Source organism: Ictalurus furcatus, chromosome 27, assembly GCF_023375685.1.
Source record: "Ictalurus furcatus strain D&B chromosome 27, Billie_1.0, whole genome shotgun sequence".
Lineage (NCBI taxonomy): Eukaryota > Metazoa > Chordata > Actinopteri > Siluriformes > Ictaluridae > Ictalurus > Ictalurus furcatus.
This window is the reverse complement of record NC_071281.1, coordinates 13032240-13047784: the sequence shown is the minus strand read 5'-3', so window position 1 is coordinate 13047784 and position 15545 is coordinate 13032240. Positions and strand designations below refer to the sequence as shown.

At 37.8% G+C, this 15545-nt stretch overlaps 1 protein-coding gene across 1 annotated transcript in view; it reads right to left on the bottom strand.

The window, feature by feature from the left end:
- Positions 1 to 15545, bottom strand: part of ano5b (anoctamin 5b) — a 34661-nt gene that overhangs the window by 2406 nt on the left and 16710 nt on the right. The window contains exons 4-20 of the mRNA XM_053616800.1: positions 13610 to 13717; positions 12257 to 12325; positions 11846 to 12130; positions 11643 to 11762; positions 11397 to 11512; positions 9232 to 9366; positions 8830 to 8935; positions 8123 to 8183; positions 7510 to 7661; positions 7213 to 7287; positions 6844 to 7072; positions 5600 to 5778; positions 5125 to 5222; positions 3295 to 3425; positions 2900 to 3105; positions 596 to 798; positions 15 to 120 (exon numbers count right to left, since the gene is read on the bottom strand). Of these exons, the coding sequence (XP_053472775.1) occupies positions 15 to 120; positions 596 to 798; positions 2900 to 3105; positions 3295 to 3425; positions 5125 to 5222; positions 5600 to 5778; positions 6844 to 7072; positions 7213 to 7287; positions 7510 to 7661; positions 8123 to 8183; positions 8830 to 8935; positions 9232 to 9366; positions 11397 to 11512; positions 11643 to 11762; positions 11846 to 12130; positions 12257 to 12325; positions 13610 to 13717 (2379 nt within the window). The remainder of the gene's footprint in view (positions 1 to 14; positions 121 to 595; positions 799 to 2899; positions 3106 to 3294; positions 3426 to 5124; positions 5223 to 5599; positions 5779 to 6843; positions 7073 to 7212; positions 7288 to 7509; positions 7662 to 8122; positions 8184 to 8829; positions 8936 to 9231; positions 9367 to 11396; positions 11513 to 11642; positions 11763 to 11845; positions 12131 to 12256; positions 12326 to 13609; positions 13718 to 15545) is intronic.

The following is a 15545-nucleotide window of genomic DNA, read 5'->3' as shown; positions in this document are numbered from 1 at the left end:
TGCACTGTCCTCACCTCCATGATGATAATAAATGCCATCTTGGCTGCAAGAATATGCCAGAACTGCATGGTTTTCATGTATTCTCTCTGGTGGCCTGGTGGATAGCGGAAGTCTCGATATCTATAACAATTTAGTTACAATGGAAATTTGAAGATGTTAATAAGATTTCATGGTCAATCTCAGGGCTCTGAGATCCTGAGCCAATGGCGGCAGAGCACATGCATAAAAAGCATCAAATGTTTCGGCTCATTGCTTCCCACAACTTCTGCTCATCTGTTTTAGCCAGCTATACTTTCACAAAGGAATGGTCAAACAAAGTGTTTCAATTCCAAGAAGAGCATACAGATTCCAGTGGCGTGAAATAGTCCCAAACCAAAAACTATTATTAGATATTTTTAAAAAAAATAATAATAAAAAAATTATATACAGACTACTGCCAGCTCCAGATATGGAGATTTATTTCCGTTCCTGCAGGCACAGATCACGCATGCTGGCAATCGGCTGCAGTTGTATTTGGTTTGAGTGGAACCTTTCACAGAAGCTGGTCCCTGGTGTGTCACAGCCCTTATACATAAACACACACCCAGCCACATACCTGCATGTTGTGATGATGGACTCATTGAACCAGGAGGGGTTCTCCTCACTATCTGGTTTGTTGTCTGGATGGAGCTTGGAGATTTCATACACTGAAAGGCTGTTGTTAATGTAGCCTCTCATAGTGGTCTCATTACCAGGGCGGTCTGCGTACAGGTAGACAAGACGAGGGATCATATCAGAGGTGAACGCCACGATGAAGGCCTGGGGTGACAAAAATAGTGCACAGAAAGTGAAATTAAAGAAAAGAAAACAGAATGTTTGATCCTTACCTGTCTACCCATCTTTCTGTCTGTCAGTATATTAAGACATACACTCACAGCCACATTAATAGTAACACCTGTAACCTCAATCATTTACGCAACTATCCCAGTCAGCCAAAAGAGGCAACAGAGCAATGTATAAAATCATGCAGATACAAATCAAGAGTTTCAGTTAATGTGCACACCAAACATCAGAATGGGGAGAAAATTTGATCTCAGTGACTCTGATCGTGGCATGTTTGGTGGTAGCAGACAGGCTGGTATAAGTATTTCAAAAACTGCTGATCTCCGTAGATTTTTCATGCAAACAGTCTCTGGAGTTCATGCAGAATTGAACAAAAAACAAAACAAAACAAAAAAACATCCAGTGAGCAGTTGTTCTGAGGGCAGAAATGCCTTGTCAGAGGAAAATAGCCAGAGTGGTTTGAGCTGACAGGAAGGCTATGGTAACTATATAATAACTCTTTACAAATGTGGTGAGCAGAAAAGCATCTCAGAATGTAAAAGCTTGAAGTAGATGGGCTACAACAGCAGAATGCTACAGGTTATAACTGCTCTCGACCAAGAACAGGAATTTGAGGGTGTTTTCATACCTGGCTCATTTGGATAGTTAGTTTAAACTATAAAGCAACCTGACCCTACGGACGCTACATATAATGGAAACGGCATTATGTTAAAAACGTGTTTGTTTCGGTAATGGCTCGCAAAGTGAACCACAGTTTAACTTGGACCAAAGACGAGGTAAAATGCCTCATTGGATTTGGTCTGACAAACATATTTCAGAACAACTTTCAAAAACACAGAGGTTTACAAAGTGTTTAACATATAAACATATAAAAATTAGATAAATTATAATAACTACAGCTAAAAAGAAAGCCATAACAAGCTCACTGAGCTGCTGCCTATCCCATCTGGATGGACGACCGCTATAAGCGGAACTCTGGAACATACAGTCAACAGGCAGACAGTGTACCCACATGTGACTTGTAACACTTTTTGGTGCGCTTTGAAATGTTGCCTTATGAAAGCCACTCGAGCCAAGAAGAAAAAGCAACATCGTATCAATTTAAGACTCCGTTTCGGACCAAAGCACAGATCATAGGTCTGAAAATGCCCTGAGGATATATTGTGTCGAGAATCACAACTGGATAGTTGAAGATTGGAAAAATATTGACTAGTCATCACTGGCTGATTGAATAATTGGATTAATGTGCAGGTGTACAAGTGGTCCTATTCAAGTGGCTGGTGAGTGTACGCATTTTTTAAGCATACATTATATTTCTATTTCACTAGATTATATAAATAAACAGTTCAATGTAAATTATTTTATACTGTGTTCTATTGGAATACTAATATACAGTGAGCAAAAGTCTTAGGCACTCGATTTCTTTTAGTAGAACCTTTGTTATAGATTTTTATTTGATGACTTCTACATTATCGAGTCAGTACAAAAACACTTTAGATTTCCAAGCATTCCTTTTCCAGCACTAAATGAAATGTGACAGAAAAATGTTTGTATGTCAGTAAAGAAAGCAGCGTATTACGTAAGAGACTACTTTTCAGACAAAAACACAATGAAGGCTGATGGGTTTCGCTGCAAAAATAAGAAGCAAGTGCGACAGTCAAAGTCTCCAGAAGAACTGTGGCTGGTTCTGGAATGAAAGTCTTATGGGTTTGGAACAACATGAGGGTGAGGAATTGACAGAAATTTCGTTTTTGGGTGAACTACAGCATGCCTTTAAGCCCCGTAAAAACTTTATTACTGCAAGACAATGTTTTAGGATTATTCTGACACTAGTAGACAGTCATGCATTTCATACACAAGCATTTCACTTCAGACTTTTTTCTTATATCATTCTTTTATCGTTCATGTGGATATTGTGATCATGGCAAGCGGTAATAGACTAAAGTTATAAGACCCACTAGCAACCGGAGTAAACCAATGCAAGGCAAAAGAAAAACTTGTAAAATTGTAATACAGTATCATCAAGTTTAGGAAGTGAGAGTGAGAGAGAGAGCGACCCTTGGCCTTTGCTACTCACATTTGTGACGACAGATAAAATAGCCACCACATTTAGGATCTCCTGCCAGGCTCCAATGTTGCGTGCTTTGGCAGCCACTGGCCTACGGAACTGTGTTGTGAACTTCCATGCATCTACCCGCACCTCCAGGATATTGTTAAAGAGAGCGAGAAGCGGAGCAAGTGGAAATGAAGCCACAAATAATGTGATGAAACCAAACTGGATCACTGTTTAAAAAAAAAAGAAATAAATAAAAAAGTAGCATCAGTTTATACACATTAAAACATGCTCACACAGCAATCACAGGCTGCGTGGGAGTGAATTAGAAGTGATAAGACAGTCTAGTTTTAGATTTATGAATCACTAATATAAGGGTGGTTTATAGCCAGAGGAAATTTAAATGAGTGAAACCGTACCCATCTCTAGGTACTCGTAGAAGAGACCAAACTGGCCAAAGCTTTGTAAGTCATGGTCCTGCTCCCATCGGCTGTACTGGCTCTCTGAATGGTTTCGACCTTTCCTGCTGATCCACCAGTTCTTCAGTAACCTGAATTCACAGATGCAAGTTTATTAGGCATCAGTACCTAAATGTTGTTTTTTTTTAACCAATTGGCTGCACTTAAGTGTGCTACAATGACTGCAGCATAGTTGTTTCGATGCATAATTTCAGATAATATTTGTGTGGTGGATTTTTCTCACTGCAGCATTGTGAATTTCCTTGTAGTGTGACCCTGGTACAAGTGTACCATGTACAGTACCAATGGTAAGATTTTTATCCCCCTATGAATAGGTACAAGGCACGTAATAAACTGGCAGCTCAGGGTTGTTGTTTTTTTACAGCTATGAATCCTCTGCTTTAAATAAATAAATAAATATGATTTAAATCTGATTTAAATATGATTTGAAATATTCAAATTCATATTTAAAATATTCAAGAATGTACTTTTATCTAACAAAGTGTATTAAAACACACATTTCCTAAGCTTTTGTCTAAATGACCCTTGTGTCATTTTGGCATACTACATGGCCAAAAGTTTGTGGACACGTGACTCTCACACCTGCACTACCTGTCAAAAGATTAGATACACTCATACTTTATTTTTATTTTTTCACATTTTAGAATAATAATAAAGTCATCAAAACTCTGTAATAACACCAATGTGAATTATGCTATGATAAAAAAATCCAAAATAAATCCAAAATAATTTAATATTTTAGCATCTTCAAAGTAGACACCCTTTTTGCCTAGAATTTCCAGAAATGTATTCTTGGCATTTTCTCAACCATTTTCTTGAGGCATCTCCCTGAGATGTTTTTTTAAACAGTATTAAAGGAGTTCCCACCTACGCAGGACACTTATCGGCTGCTTTTCAGAATATTTTTTGTAAATAAAAAGTTAGTTTTCTAATGAAAGAAATGAATATGTTGGCACAATTATATTTTTTGTCTACAACACCGATTTCAAACATTTAATCATACACTTTCAGATCAAAAGGTTTTTAAGATCACGCGAAACATTTCAGTCAAGTGTCTTCAAACGTTTGACCGGTAGTGTATACTGTATCTGGGCGTCCCCCAACCTGTTGCCAAAAAGCTGGAAGCACACAATTCTCTAGAATGCCTCTGTATGCTGTCACATTATGATTTCCCTTCACTGTAACTAACGGGCCTAGCCCAAGAAGCCTGTTCCAGCAAGACAATGCACCTGTGCACAAAACGAGGTCTATGAAGACATGGTTTACCAAGGTTGGTGTGGAAGAAATTGAATGGCCTGCACAGAGCCCTGACCTCAAGCCTACTGAACACATTTGGGATGAACTGGAAGGTCGAGTGAATGCCAGGCCTCCTCACCCAACATCAGTTCCCAACCTCACTAATGCTCTTGTTGCTGAATGGGCAAATACCCATACTGTATAGCAGCAAAAGGGACCAGCTCCATATTAATACCCATGGTTTTGGAAAGGGATGTTCAGCACGCACATTTTGGCCATATAGTGCAGGAACCTGATTTTTTTTTCCTTCACTTCCTAATTTTACATTCAAACAGTTAATTTGTAAGACACCTATTAGAGTCACACTTTCTAGAAGTTCTTGCTGAACCTCTAATGGTGCCCATTTGAGCATATAGAGCCCTACATTGGTTTGAAAATATGGTCAGCATATATAGTGAACAGAAAGATGAATTTTGGCCATTTATGTTAATTAATAAATAACATGCTTTAAAGTGAATAATAAACTGGACTCACGGTAACAAGGCCTCCTGGATATTTCCAACCAGCTGTTTCCCTGTCATGACGATCACCAGCTGAGTGGTGAGCTCTATCAGACAGCCCTCTGGAGCACACTGCAAAAGATCACATCCTCAAATTACAGCTGTGTATAGTCTGAGGCAGTGCATATGGAATTAGATTTCATTAGACAAATGAAGGGAATGTGAAACATACAGCACATGGTATATGATTTCAGAAAATCATACATTCAGGGGGAAAAAAAGAATTCATACAAAATATCAGATGTTAAAAATAAAATATACAGTGTATTACAAAGGTTATAACTTTATATTTGGTGGACAGACTCAACATTTATATATTCACTGTTGTTTTATACTTTATAAATTATTGTTTTAGTTATACATAGACAGGAATACAACAATACAATAGAACTCATTTTTCATGTTTAAAAAGATAATTGTGACAACAGACAGAAGACAAAGCATCTCACCTCCTCATTTCTCAGTTTACTCCACTTCCCAAACATGTAGCTGTAGTTGCCTGGGTAACCCACAAACTTGCCTTTAAAGAATGCAACATAGAAGCAGGAGGAGTAGTAATTGACAAATTGGAACATGAACATTTTCATGGTCAGCTTGTTCTCATATTCCAAATGTGTCTTGGGGATTTCTGTAGGCAAAGTCAAATAATAATCATAAATAAAAGACAGATAAAGGACAGCTGTTGTATCAAACAAACAATGGCTACATTTCCATCCAAAGATTTTATTGAATTTTTTTTGTTGTAAAAAAGGTTCCGCACATTGAAATGTTTACCGATATAGCTAATGGAGAAACAAATTAATTATCGATAGAATTTCCCAAGTGTCGACATAATCTTTTTTCATTTAACATTAGCACATAAATCCTATGTCGATACGTCAAATGTTGTGAAAGAATTATTTGGAAAAAGTTTGTGAAGAAAAATGGCATTCACGCCAAAAAAAGTGCCACATGACAGAATTTGTCCATCCGTCGGGGGAAGAACTGGGATGTACCTGCCATCCAGCGCACCGTAAACCTGTGGCACAAGATTTGCCAAGGAATTACAGTATGTAATTTCTTTGGCCTCGCTACATTCGAAGAGATTCGCTACTCCCAGACCCATGCACTTCGTCATATAAGGGCAACTACTTGGAGCCCTATCAGACAAGCAACTTGTCCATTCTGATGTCATCTTCTCATATTTCATTCAATTGCAATTATTTGTGAAATTAAAATGAGAGCAAGCTGGCCAGTTTCACTTAATTTTCTCAATACTCTCTCCATTTTACAAAGATTTGATGACGTGGGATGCAAAAGGTTACACAATTTGCGCTACACACAAAATTACGTATAGAAATGGCTCAAGCCGATTGCGAGACTGTGCAGGACACCAAAAGCTACAGGCCAATTTTTTTTAAGGATGACTTCACGGACACTGATATCGGTAATAGGCCAACTGGATTGAAAGAGGCGGGAGACAGCAAACGACACAAAAAAAAATTTCCACGCACTTTCACTTTGTCGATAACAGAAAAGTGCAAAAAGTGGATGGAAACTTGGCTGTTAAAGGCAACAGTCTATTAAAGGCAACAGAAACAGTCTGTTACAGAAACAGTCTGTTAAAGGCAATGTCTGCCTTTTGTTATAAAAGGGTAATTTTGTTGAGCAATTTACAGTAACATTTAAAAATGACAGTAAAGCTTTGTCTCACCCATATCAGTAATCCATATAGCCACGTGCTCATAGAGCATGTTGAGGATGAGGATGATAACAAAATTGATGCAGGACGCTGTAACTGAGGTGGCCAACTGTGGAGTTATCAAAGATCCCACAAGTTGGATCTTGCTGGTTGGGCTATCCTTCATGATGCTAGCGAAAGCAGCATAAACAGCTAACCTGTATGCAATCACTCCCATTATGCAGGCCACGATCATGAATGTCTTAGGAGAAAAGAAAGAAAGAAAAAAAAAAAACAGGGGACAGATTACAGATATGGGTTTGGTGGTCCAGTTAGGAACAATGTTTGATTAACATAAGTTTTAAAGATTTGGGGCTTTTGCAAGCAAGCACAGTGACTCACCCAGAACAGAACAATAGCTCCAGACAAGCAGAAGCGAGCACACTTGCTGGTTAAAGGCAAATATGGCTCCATTACCTGAGATAAATCAGAGCTTGTGTCATTCCAACTGTTTAGGCACATTCACAGAGTACTCTCTATGCTCTTAATATTGTAAAAACCTAAGGTAATAATTGGGATTTTACAGGTCAATAAAGGCAAATATATACTTGAGTACAGCAAATGATAGAAAGTAAAAAAGGCTCTCTTAAATGACAGAGTGAATTGCCACAGAGTTACCACCACACTGCTTTGAAGTACCTGTGTGACACGATTGGGACGGCGGTTGGTGCACTTCAACTCAAATTCAGGCCTGATCTGAAGCTGCTGCTGCTCCTCTTCAAAATCCACCAAGTCCCACTCATACTCCAGCCTTGCCTGCCTCCGCTTCCAAAATTCCAGAAATAGAGTTACTGTAGGAGAGCAAAAAAGGGTAAACGCAAAAGACAGACAACAAGAAAGAGAGAGAATGTGAGTAAGGGACTGGTGAAATCAAATCTGTAGTTTATCGCCATTTGGTTACACAGCAAATACAGACGCAGGCTGCGGACAACATGCGTTGTGTATGTGATATTCTTATTATTCTTATTACGAGAGGGACATCGCTCTGGGACCTCTAATTAACATTTCTATCATGCATCATTTACAAAGATCCACTGTGCATGCTTGCCTTTAAAATGAAGCAATTACTGAAATTCATTCAGCTGCCCCAAGTTGACAAATTAATCAGATAAATAGTTATCAAATTGGCTCTGCTTCATCCAACCCATTTATGTATTTCTATCCCATGAGACCAGTATGGTGTTCTTAGTTTGTTTGTAATGATTTTCTACCTGTAGGTGGCAGTGTTTCAATGTGGTGAGGACAAATTTACCCCAAATTCCCATGAAGATGGCGAAGAATACGGTTCCTTCGTTATCAAATAGATGAGATTGCTAAAAACAGAAAAGAAAGACATGAAACTGCAAGCAGACATGAGATGGGATTAATCAAGCCACATAACTATTCAAAAGTTAAGCAAGACTATTACCTGTGCTGTATTTGTATACATTACCGGTCAAAAGTTTAGCCACACTCAATCTTTATTTTTATTTTTTCCTACATTTTAGAATAATAATAAAGTCATCAAAACTCTGGAATAACGCAAATGGAACTATGGGAATTATGTTGTGATAAAAAAAATCTCCAAACTTTTAGCCGGTAGTTTAAGTATTTGGTACATGTGACCACAAAATATTTGCAGAAATCATTTTAGTTATTTGTCAAACATGCATTTGCTTTGAATTTATTTGCAAATGATATAACAAAAATGTAGCTAAATGTTTCTGGGGAGCATATTATCCTCTTAACTTGGACCAGATTGGTCCAAAGCTGTGGCGCTTATTTAGTTACAAACAAAATACCTGTTTTCATTTGAAAATTGTGATTTTTGTATTCTCTTATCAAATTTGACCTAATCTACATCATCGCAATTATCCAATCACATTTCAAGTTCAGGGTTAATGTAATGGTTTGGAACCAAATACACTTCAAGAAACACATGGACAACAACTGGGCATTAATGACAGCGAGCCAACTCACCCACGATGACAAACAAGTAGAGTTGAGTTTCCAATAGGTGCACTTCTTATCACACAGAGGACACATGACAATGGTTCCACCAATTTCGGCGTCACAGATCTCTTTACTGAATAGTTAATACAGAGGGCAAAAAAATACAGGTCAGTTTATTCACAAACAGGCAATTTCAAATGACAAACTTCACAATAACTAAGAATACCTAAATCACAAACTATTGTACATCAGAGTCAGTCAGCATTTTAAGTGATTATACAAAACACAAATGATGTTTTCGTGTTTATAAATGATAGTCAAATGTACAAAATGGTGATCAGTCCAAGTGAATCCTGGTGTGTGTGTGTGTGTCTGTGGGGGGTTTTTTTTCCCTCGTGAGACATAGAACAGTATTGATAGCATCCTAACCTTGTTACGTTATCATCATAGCTGAGTAAACCATACACAAAACAGATGACACCCATGACAGCAGCAAAGAACAGCATCTCTGTGTAGAAGCCCAGCCAAGCAAAGTAGATGCCAATCTTCTCACCATAATATTTCCTGTCAAAGGCAAACAGGAAACATCACTTTCACTACACTTTGATGTACAAAGTGCAAAGTATGAACTGCACCATGAGCTGACACCACATTAGCCAGGAATTAATACTAGTGTTTGCTCAGTATATCTAAATTAATCACGTGGTTTAATGAAATGAATTTAAGTTATATTTAAGCACACAATGTGAATGCCTACTGTATGTGATCAGCTATGGCTATAAGCAATATTTTTTGGGTTAGCTCTTAGTTCCATCATTCATTTCATTATAATTTATGCAAATACCATACATGAGAAAGTGAAGACAAGTGAAGACAGAAGCTTAATCTGAGTTCTATAATAATTCCTGAACTCAGGATGCTAAAATGCTGCTAGTTAATTAGCTAACATTGTGATAGATTTAGAATTTCTATTATTTATTTCAATATTCTAAAGTGTTGTCTTCATAAGCTATTAGGGATGAATTATACCTGTCGTGCTATAACCCAAGCATGTTACTTTCAATCGCTAGCTAATTTCTAGCCAAGCTGAACTGGCAGCTAGAAGTAATGATCTACTGGTCGCAAGCAGGTCATCAATCTAGCTGCAAAAATCACAAAACAATTAAACGCTTAGCGTTGTAGTACATTATTTGGTCTGCTCATTATAATGAAAACAAGTATTATCTTGCATGTTTATTCCAAATGAATCACATTGTCAAACACTGAAAACTTTTAAACACATTTAAAGCCTTTGTGTAAACCCTATAATGTGTGACTGCAAACACACTATGCATACTGGAACAGTCCAAGACTGGAGTAAATAATCATTAAACACGTGATAAGGAGGTGGGCCTCAGAATAGTTTTAATCATTCTTGGAATTTTATCATACATGCCTTTGTGAATATGCCAAGAAGAAAACCAAGGACAGAGTCAGAAACTACTCTGCACTAGAGACTGGAATGCAAATACGTTTTTACACAGGCCCAGTGGGGATTGGATAGCTTTTTTGCTTCAATAAATAACAATCATTTAAAAACTGTAGTTTGTATTTAAATCAGGTTACCTCTGTTTTATCTTAGATTTTGTTTTAACTTCTGAATCAATTTAGTGTGAGATATACACAAAAACAGAAGAAATCAATACTTTTTCACAGCACTTTAATAGCCATGAAATGGTTCCATATACAGCTGCAATCAAAATTATTCAACCCCCATTGGAAATCAGGTTTATTGTCAAAATTGATAGATTTTCAGCTGTTTGCAATGAACAAATCAAGCAAAAGCAATTGAAATAACTCAACACAACAAATAATTGAATCATTTTGAAACTGGAAAAGTCATTATAAGCTGCATTTTCAGTTGAATTTGGGGAAACCACTTGAAGCATTCGTTGTGTTGAACTATTTCAATTGCGTTTGTTTGATTGTTCATTGCAAACAGCTGAAAGTCTGTGAATTTTGACAATAAACCTGATTTGTAATGGGAGGTTGAATAATTTTGACTGCAACTTTAGCCGAATGTCAAAAGTGCATGAACATAACCACTTCTGAATGTAGAGAAATGGGTGAGACTCATGTTTTGTGAGCCTGATTATGAGTTTCTATGTTTTAGTCCTGCCTCAAATTGTGAGAGAGCTCGATTTTTTTTGTGCTTGCTTTTAAATGAGTAATGGGGTGCTTTTAAATCTGTGGTGGTGCACAGTGGCTTATTGGTTAACATGTTCGCCTCACAAATAAAAAAAGATTTCTGCAAATACCCCAGGGTTGAGGGTTCGATTCCCACCATGGCCCTGCGGAGTTCGCATGTTTGGATTGGCATGTCCAAATTGTCCAAAATGTAGTGTGTGAATGTGTGTGCACGGAAGGAGCCTCCCCTGGCGCACCCTGGGCAACGTTCAGTATCATACTGCTGAGCGGCTAATCCTTCCACGACGATGGTTCCACTATGAAGTGGAACCTCAACACGAAAAGAAGAAGAAGAATCTGTGGTCATTTTATATTTATCATATTTTCCCTTGTATTTATGTTTCTCACATCATCAAAGATTTTCCCACCTGATGAGGTTAAGAGGTTGTTCTTTGTAGAAGCAGAGAAAGCGAGCCCAGTACTTATACAGGTGAAATCTCTCACTCTCACACTGTGGATCATTTGCTCTCTTCCAATAGCGGCACTAAAAGACAAACAGAAGCAATGGACATTAAGCAATGCTGAGCTCAAGACTGTAAAAAGAAATAATAAAAAAAAAAACGATATAAGAAACTATATATTTTTTTAAATCCCATAAGAATTTCTGGTCTTACATCATGGAGTGGGTAGGCAGATGTGTAGGTGCCATTGCTCAGAAGTCTCTTAATTCCAGTCTTTTCTCGATCTACTCGATCCTTCTTGTAGTATGGACATCTTGTAAGGATATAATAGACCTGAACGAATGAGAGAGAGAAAAAAGTGACACAAATTGTTAACAAAGGAGCACTTTATTTCAATGTAAGCCTTCAATACTTACGATCCTGTTGCGGGTGGAGGGTGGGAAGAAGGTCGCCCTGTCCTCAATCAGGAAGAAGTCGACTTTGTTCTTGTTGAAGGGTGCAGTGAAGTAATCAGGCTCGGGCTTCATGATGTTCTTGGGAAGGCGGATGGGCTGCGTGAGCCAAGCCAGTGAGATTTCCCGTCCTTTCGGGATGTCCGTCTTCTTAAAGGGCACCTTGATCTTCAGCACCTCTGCGTAGGTGGCCAAGACTTCCCATGGTGCGTGAATTTTCAGATAGTATGTTTTATGGTCATCTGACTCCTTCAGAAAGGAAGTGGGCGGGGGGGGGGGGGTTAGAGAAATAAAATTCTCATTTTTTTTTTTTTTTTGGACTGTTTACTCATTGACCTCTAGGTGGTATTTGTGCACTTCAGTTCAGAAACTCACCGATTTATCCTCAGTCTCCAACTCCAGACCTGCCTTCTCCAGATTGGCTTCAAACTCTCTTCTCCTCTCCTTTAAAAAAAAAAAAAAAAAAAAAAGACAGAGGCAGACACATGAACATACGCATAAAACGATGTATTACTAAAAAGGTAAGAGGTAAACACATGCAACAGGTAGCATTGCTGTCTCACAGCTCTAGGGGCCCCGAATTCAATCCTGAGCTCAGGTTACTGCCCGTGGAGAGGAGAGGAGAGACAAACTTTTTTTTTGAGCAGCAACTAAACTTTATTGGCTCCATGTGTCATGCTATTAAACTGAAATACATGCTCACTTTAGGTAGGGATGCTCCTATCAGGATTTTTGCAGCATATACCAATTACCGATTTCTTGTCATCATGAACGGCCGATACCGATCCTGATCGCGATCGTTCAAGCTTTATATAAGTGATATGTAAGCTTTCTGATATGTAACCATCACCGTTAACCTTTTTTTTTTTTTTTTTTCAACTGAAGCAATACCACAGATGTTGTCTTGGTTATATTATTTACAGTAATGTTGTAGATTGTTGTTTTAATTGATAATCAAATAAAAAAGTGCAACAAATATTCATTTTATAATGAACATTTTAAAAGGCCTTCAAAAAAAGGCAAATAGTGAATTTTTCATTGTTTCTTGAGACCTCGTAATAATTCCACACTGGTGATGACATGAGTTCAGTGCTAAAGTTTAACGTCATCATGTGTTTTAGGTCCTCACGTTTTATGTCATCAAATTGTAATCGGTTCATGAGATTAGCCAAATTTTGAGACTGCCGATCAATCTGAGCATCCTTAACTTTAGGGATGGGGGAAGTGGTTTAAAAAAAAAAACAAAAACAAAAAACGTTAATTGTGTTGTAATACATAACAAAAAAAGACTACAGTGGTGTGACAAGACGAGATTTATTGCTGCCCAATTCAGGCAGTGCATGTTACTAATGTACTAAATGGAGTAAAATATACTAAATGTAATTAAACCTCTCAAGAACATGGATAACAAAAACAAGATTGGAACTGAAACTAGCTGATCGTGTGCCCTTGGCAAATAATCATTTCCTGGATCATTTTTTCAAACTGTGTAATCACTGCTGCAACACTGTTGATCATGTGACGACTGCTGGAAGTTTCTCAACCATCAGAATCACACCATATGCGCTCCATCAAAACTTCTGGACACATGCACCATTTTAGAGACCATGATACCTCTACTGAGAACAGTGAAAACCGTTAAAGCGAAACATGCCGACAGTAAATCAGTCATAATTATAAGAGTTACTCAGAGTATCAGCAAATCTGTCTGAGTGAAAGTTTACATACCGCTTTCTTGTCTCCATCTTTGTCGTCGGTGTAGGACAAGACAAAATCGATGCGTCGTATGCCATCTCTGAAATACACAGAGTCATTGTTCTGGTGCAGCTTATCAATCTAAAAAGAAAGAACAGGAAAGATCTATATATAAAAAAGAGTGGTCAAAGAGGAACACAAGCAATAGATTCACACATTCTACAAATATTATTCTGGGTTCTGTCAACCATGAATTACTATCCCGTTAAGATATGCATATGAATTGCAAAACTATTCAAATACACTTACATTTATGGCATTTGGCAGATGCTCTTATCCAGAGCGACTTACATTTATCTCATTTATACATTTGAGCAGTTGAGGGTTAAGGGCCTTGGCCAAGGGCTGCTTGGTAATGCTGGGGTTTGAACTCACAACCTTCTGATCAGTAGCCCAATGTCTTAACCATTGAATTACCACTGCCACTACCACAAGTAGCTGACAATCATAAGTGCAGCTAGAATGCTGCTTTAAGATGACACCAATGCATGAAGATGAAGCACTGAATTTTGCCTTAAAGAAGCCATGCAACACACACACATACAAATAATTATTCAGCAAATCATTTGATCTTACATGCCTACAAATTTCCGTACAGGTTTATAATACAATGATGCTACTGAACACTAAGTGAGAGAGGTCAAGACCTACATCCAAAAACAGTTAAGTTACCATTGCGTAAAAAGACAAATTAATACGAATGTTCATCTATGAATACACAAACACACTATGCATACACACAATCATGTGGACAGATGAGCATGTTCTTATCAGCCGTGCTAAACATAGCATTATTAGTAGAACAACACACAGTGAGTGGCTCTTGAGTACTAATATTATGCCCTCCTGTCCCTGTCAACAGAAATCATGTGTTACTGTAAGCAGCTGGCCACATATTATTCAGCTTCCATTATTAGTGGACCTTAAAGTATCTGTTTCAAGTAAAACACAGACACCCCTCTGTATTCTCAAGTTTACACAGTACTCATTACACAGCACTACAAAACTAAATGGAACTTTTGGTGATGCTTATATTTTTGGCAACTATTACGTAACTGTGAGGGCTGATCAGTCATCAGCATCTAAACACGGCCCCGTCTGTCATGAATATGAAGCCATAGGAGTAAAAATGAAACAGAAAAGACAGGATGTGACTTGTCACAGATTACAAAAGAATTCGTTGGAGCAAATATGTTGCACCGGTTTTCCATCATTTCACTCAACATATTATTTTGAGGTTTTTAAATGTTTTAAATAGTTGGGTACATCCATACATAGTGTGCATCTGATTTTACACATTACATGTGCAGTAAATCTACTGTTGGCTCACTTAGTGCATGAAGCGTAATGCAAGATTTTGACTTGACGCTTATTTAAGACGTTACTGATATTATGATGTTATTCTTATAACAAGTGCCGATAGTCTTATTATTTGCCGGTAGTGTTGTGGTTTTAATATTATTCATTTTGTTATTAATCTTGCAAGTAATTGTTTGTAGTGTTGTTTACGTTGTTGTTGAAATAACGGAGGCAATCACGTTTCATTTAGCCAAGCATATGTGCTCAATAAGCACAGTAAGTAACGAGGGGTTTAAAAAAAATGAGTGACACACATGGCAAACGATACAAGATGCTCTGCCCGAGTTGTATGCGAAATGTAGACTGGTAATAGAGAGAGAAATTTACACTGTTGAATATTTTGCTCCCACAACAAACTTGTGGTCAAGTAGAACCATGTAACCGTACCTGAGCCTGAATATTCATTACATTAACAGAGAGTTTGAAATGAAGAGCAAGTGTTTGCAAACTTCATTTTCCCCCAAAATCCCACAGAAAAGAATCTATTGCAACGGGCCTCAAAGAAGCAATTTCTGCATGGGGTTTACTTGAGGAAAGACTCCTCTGCATT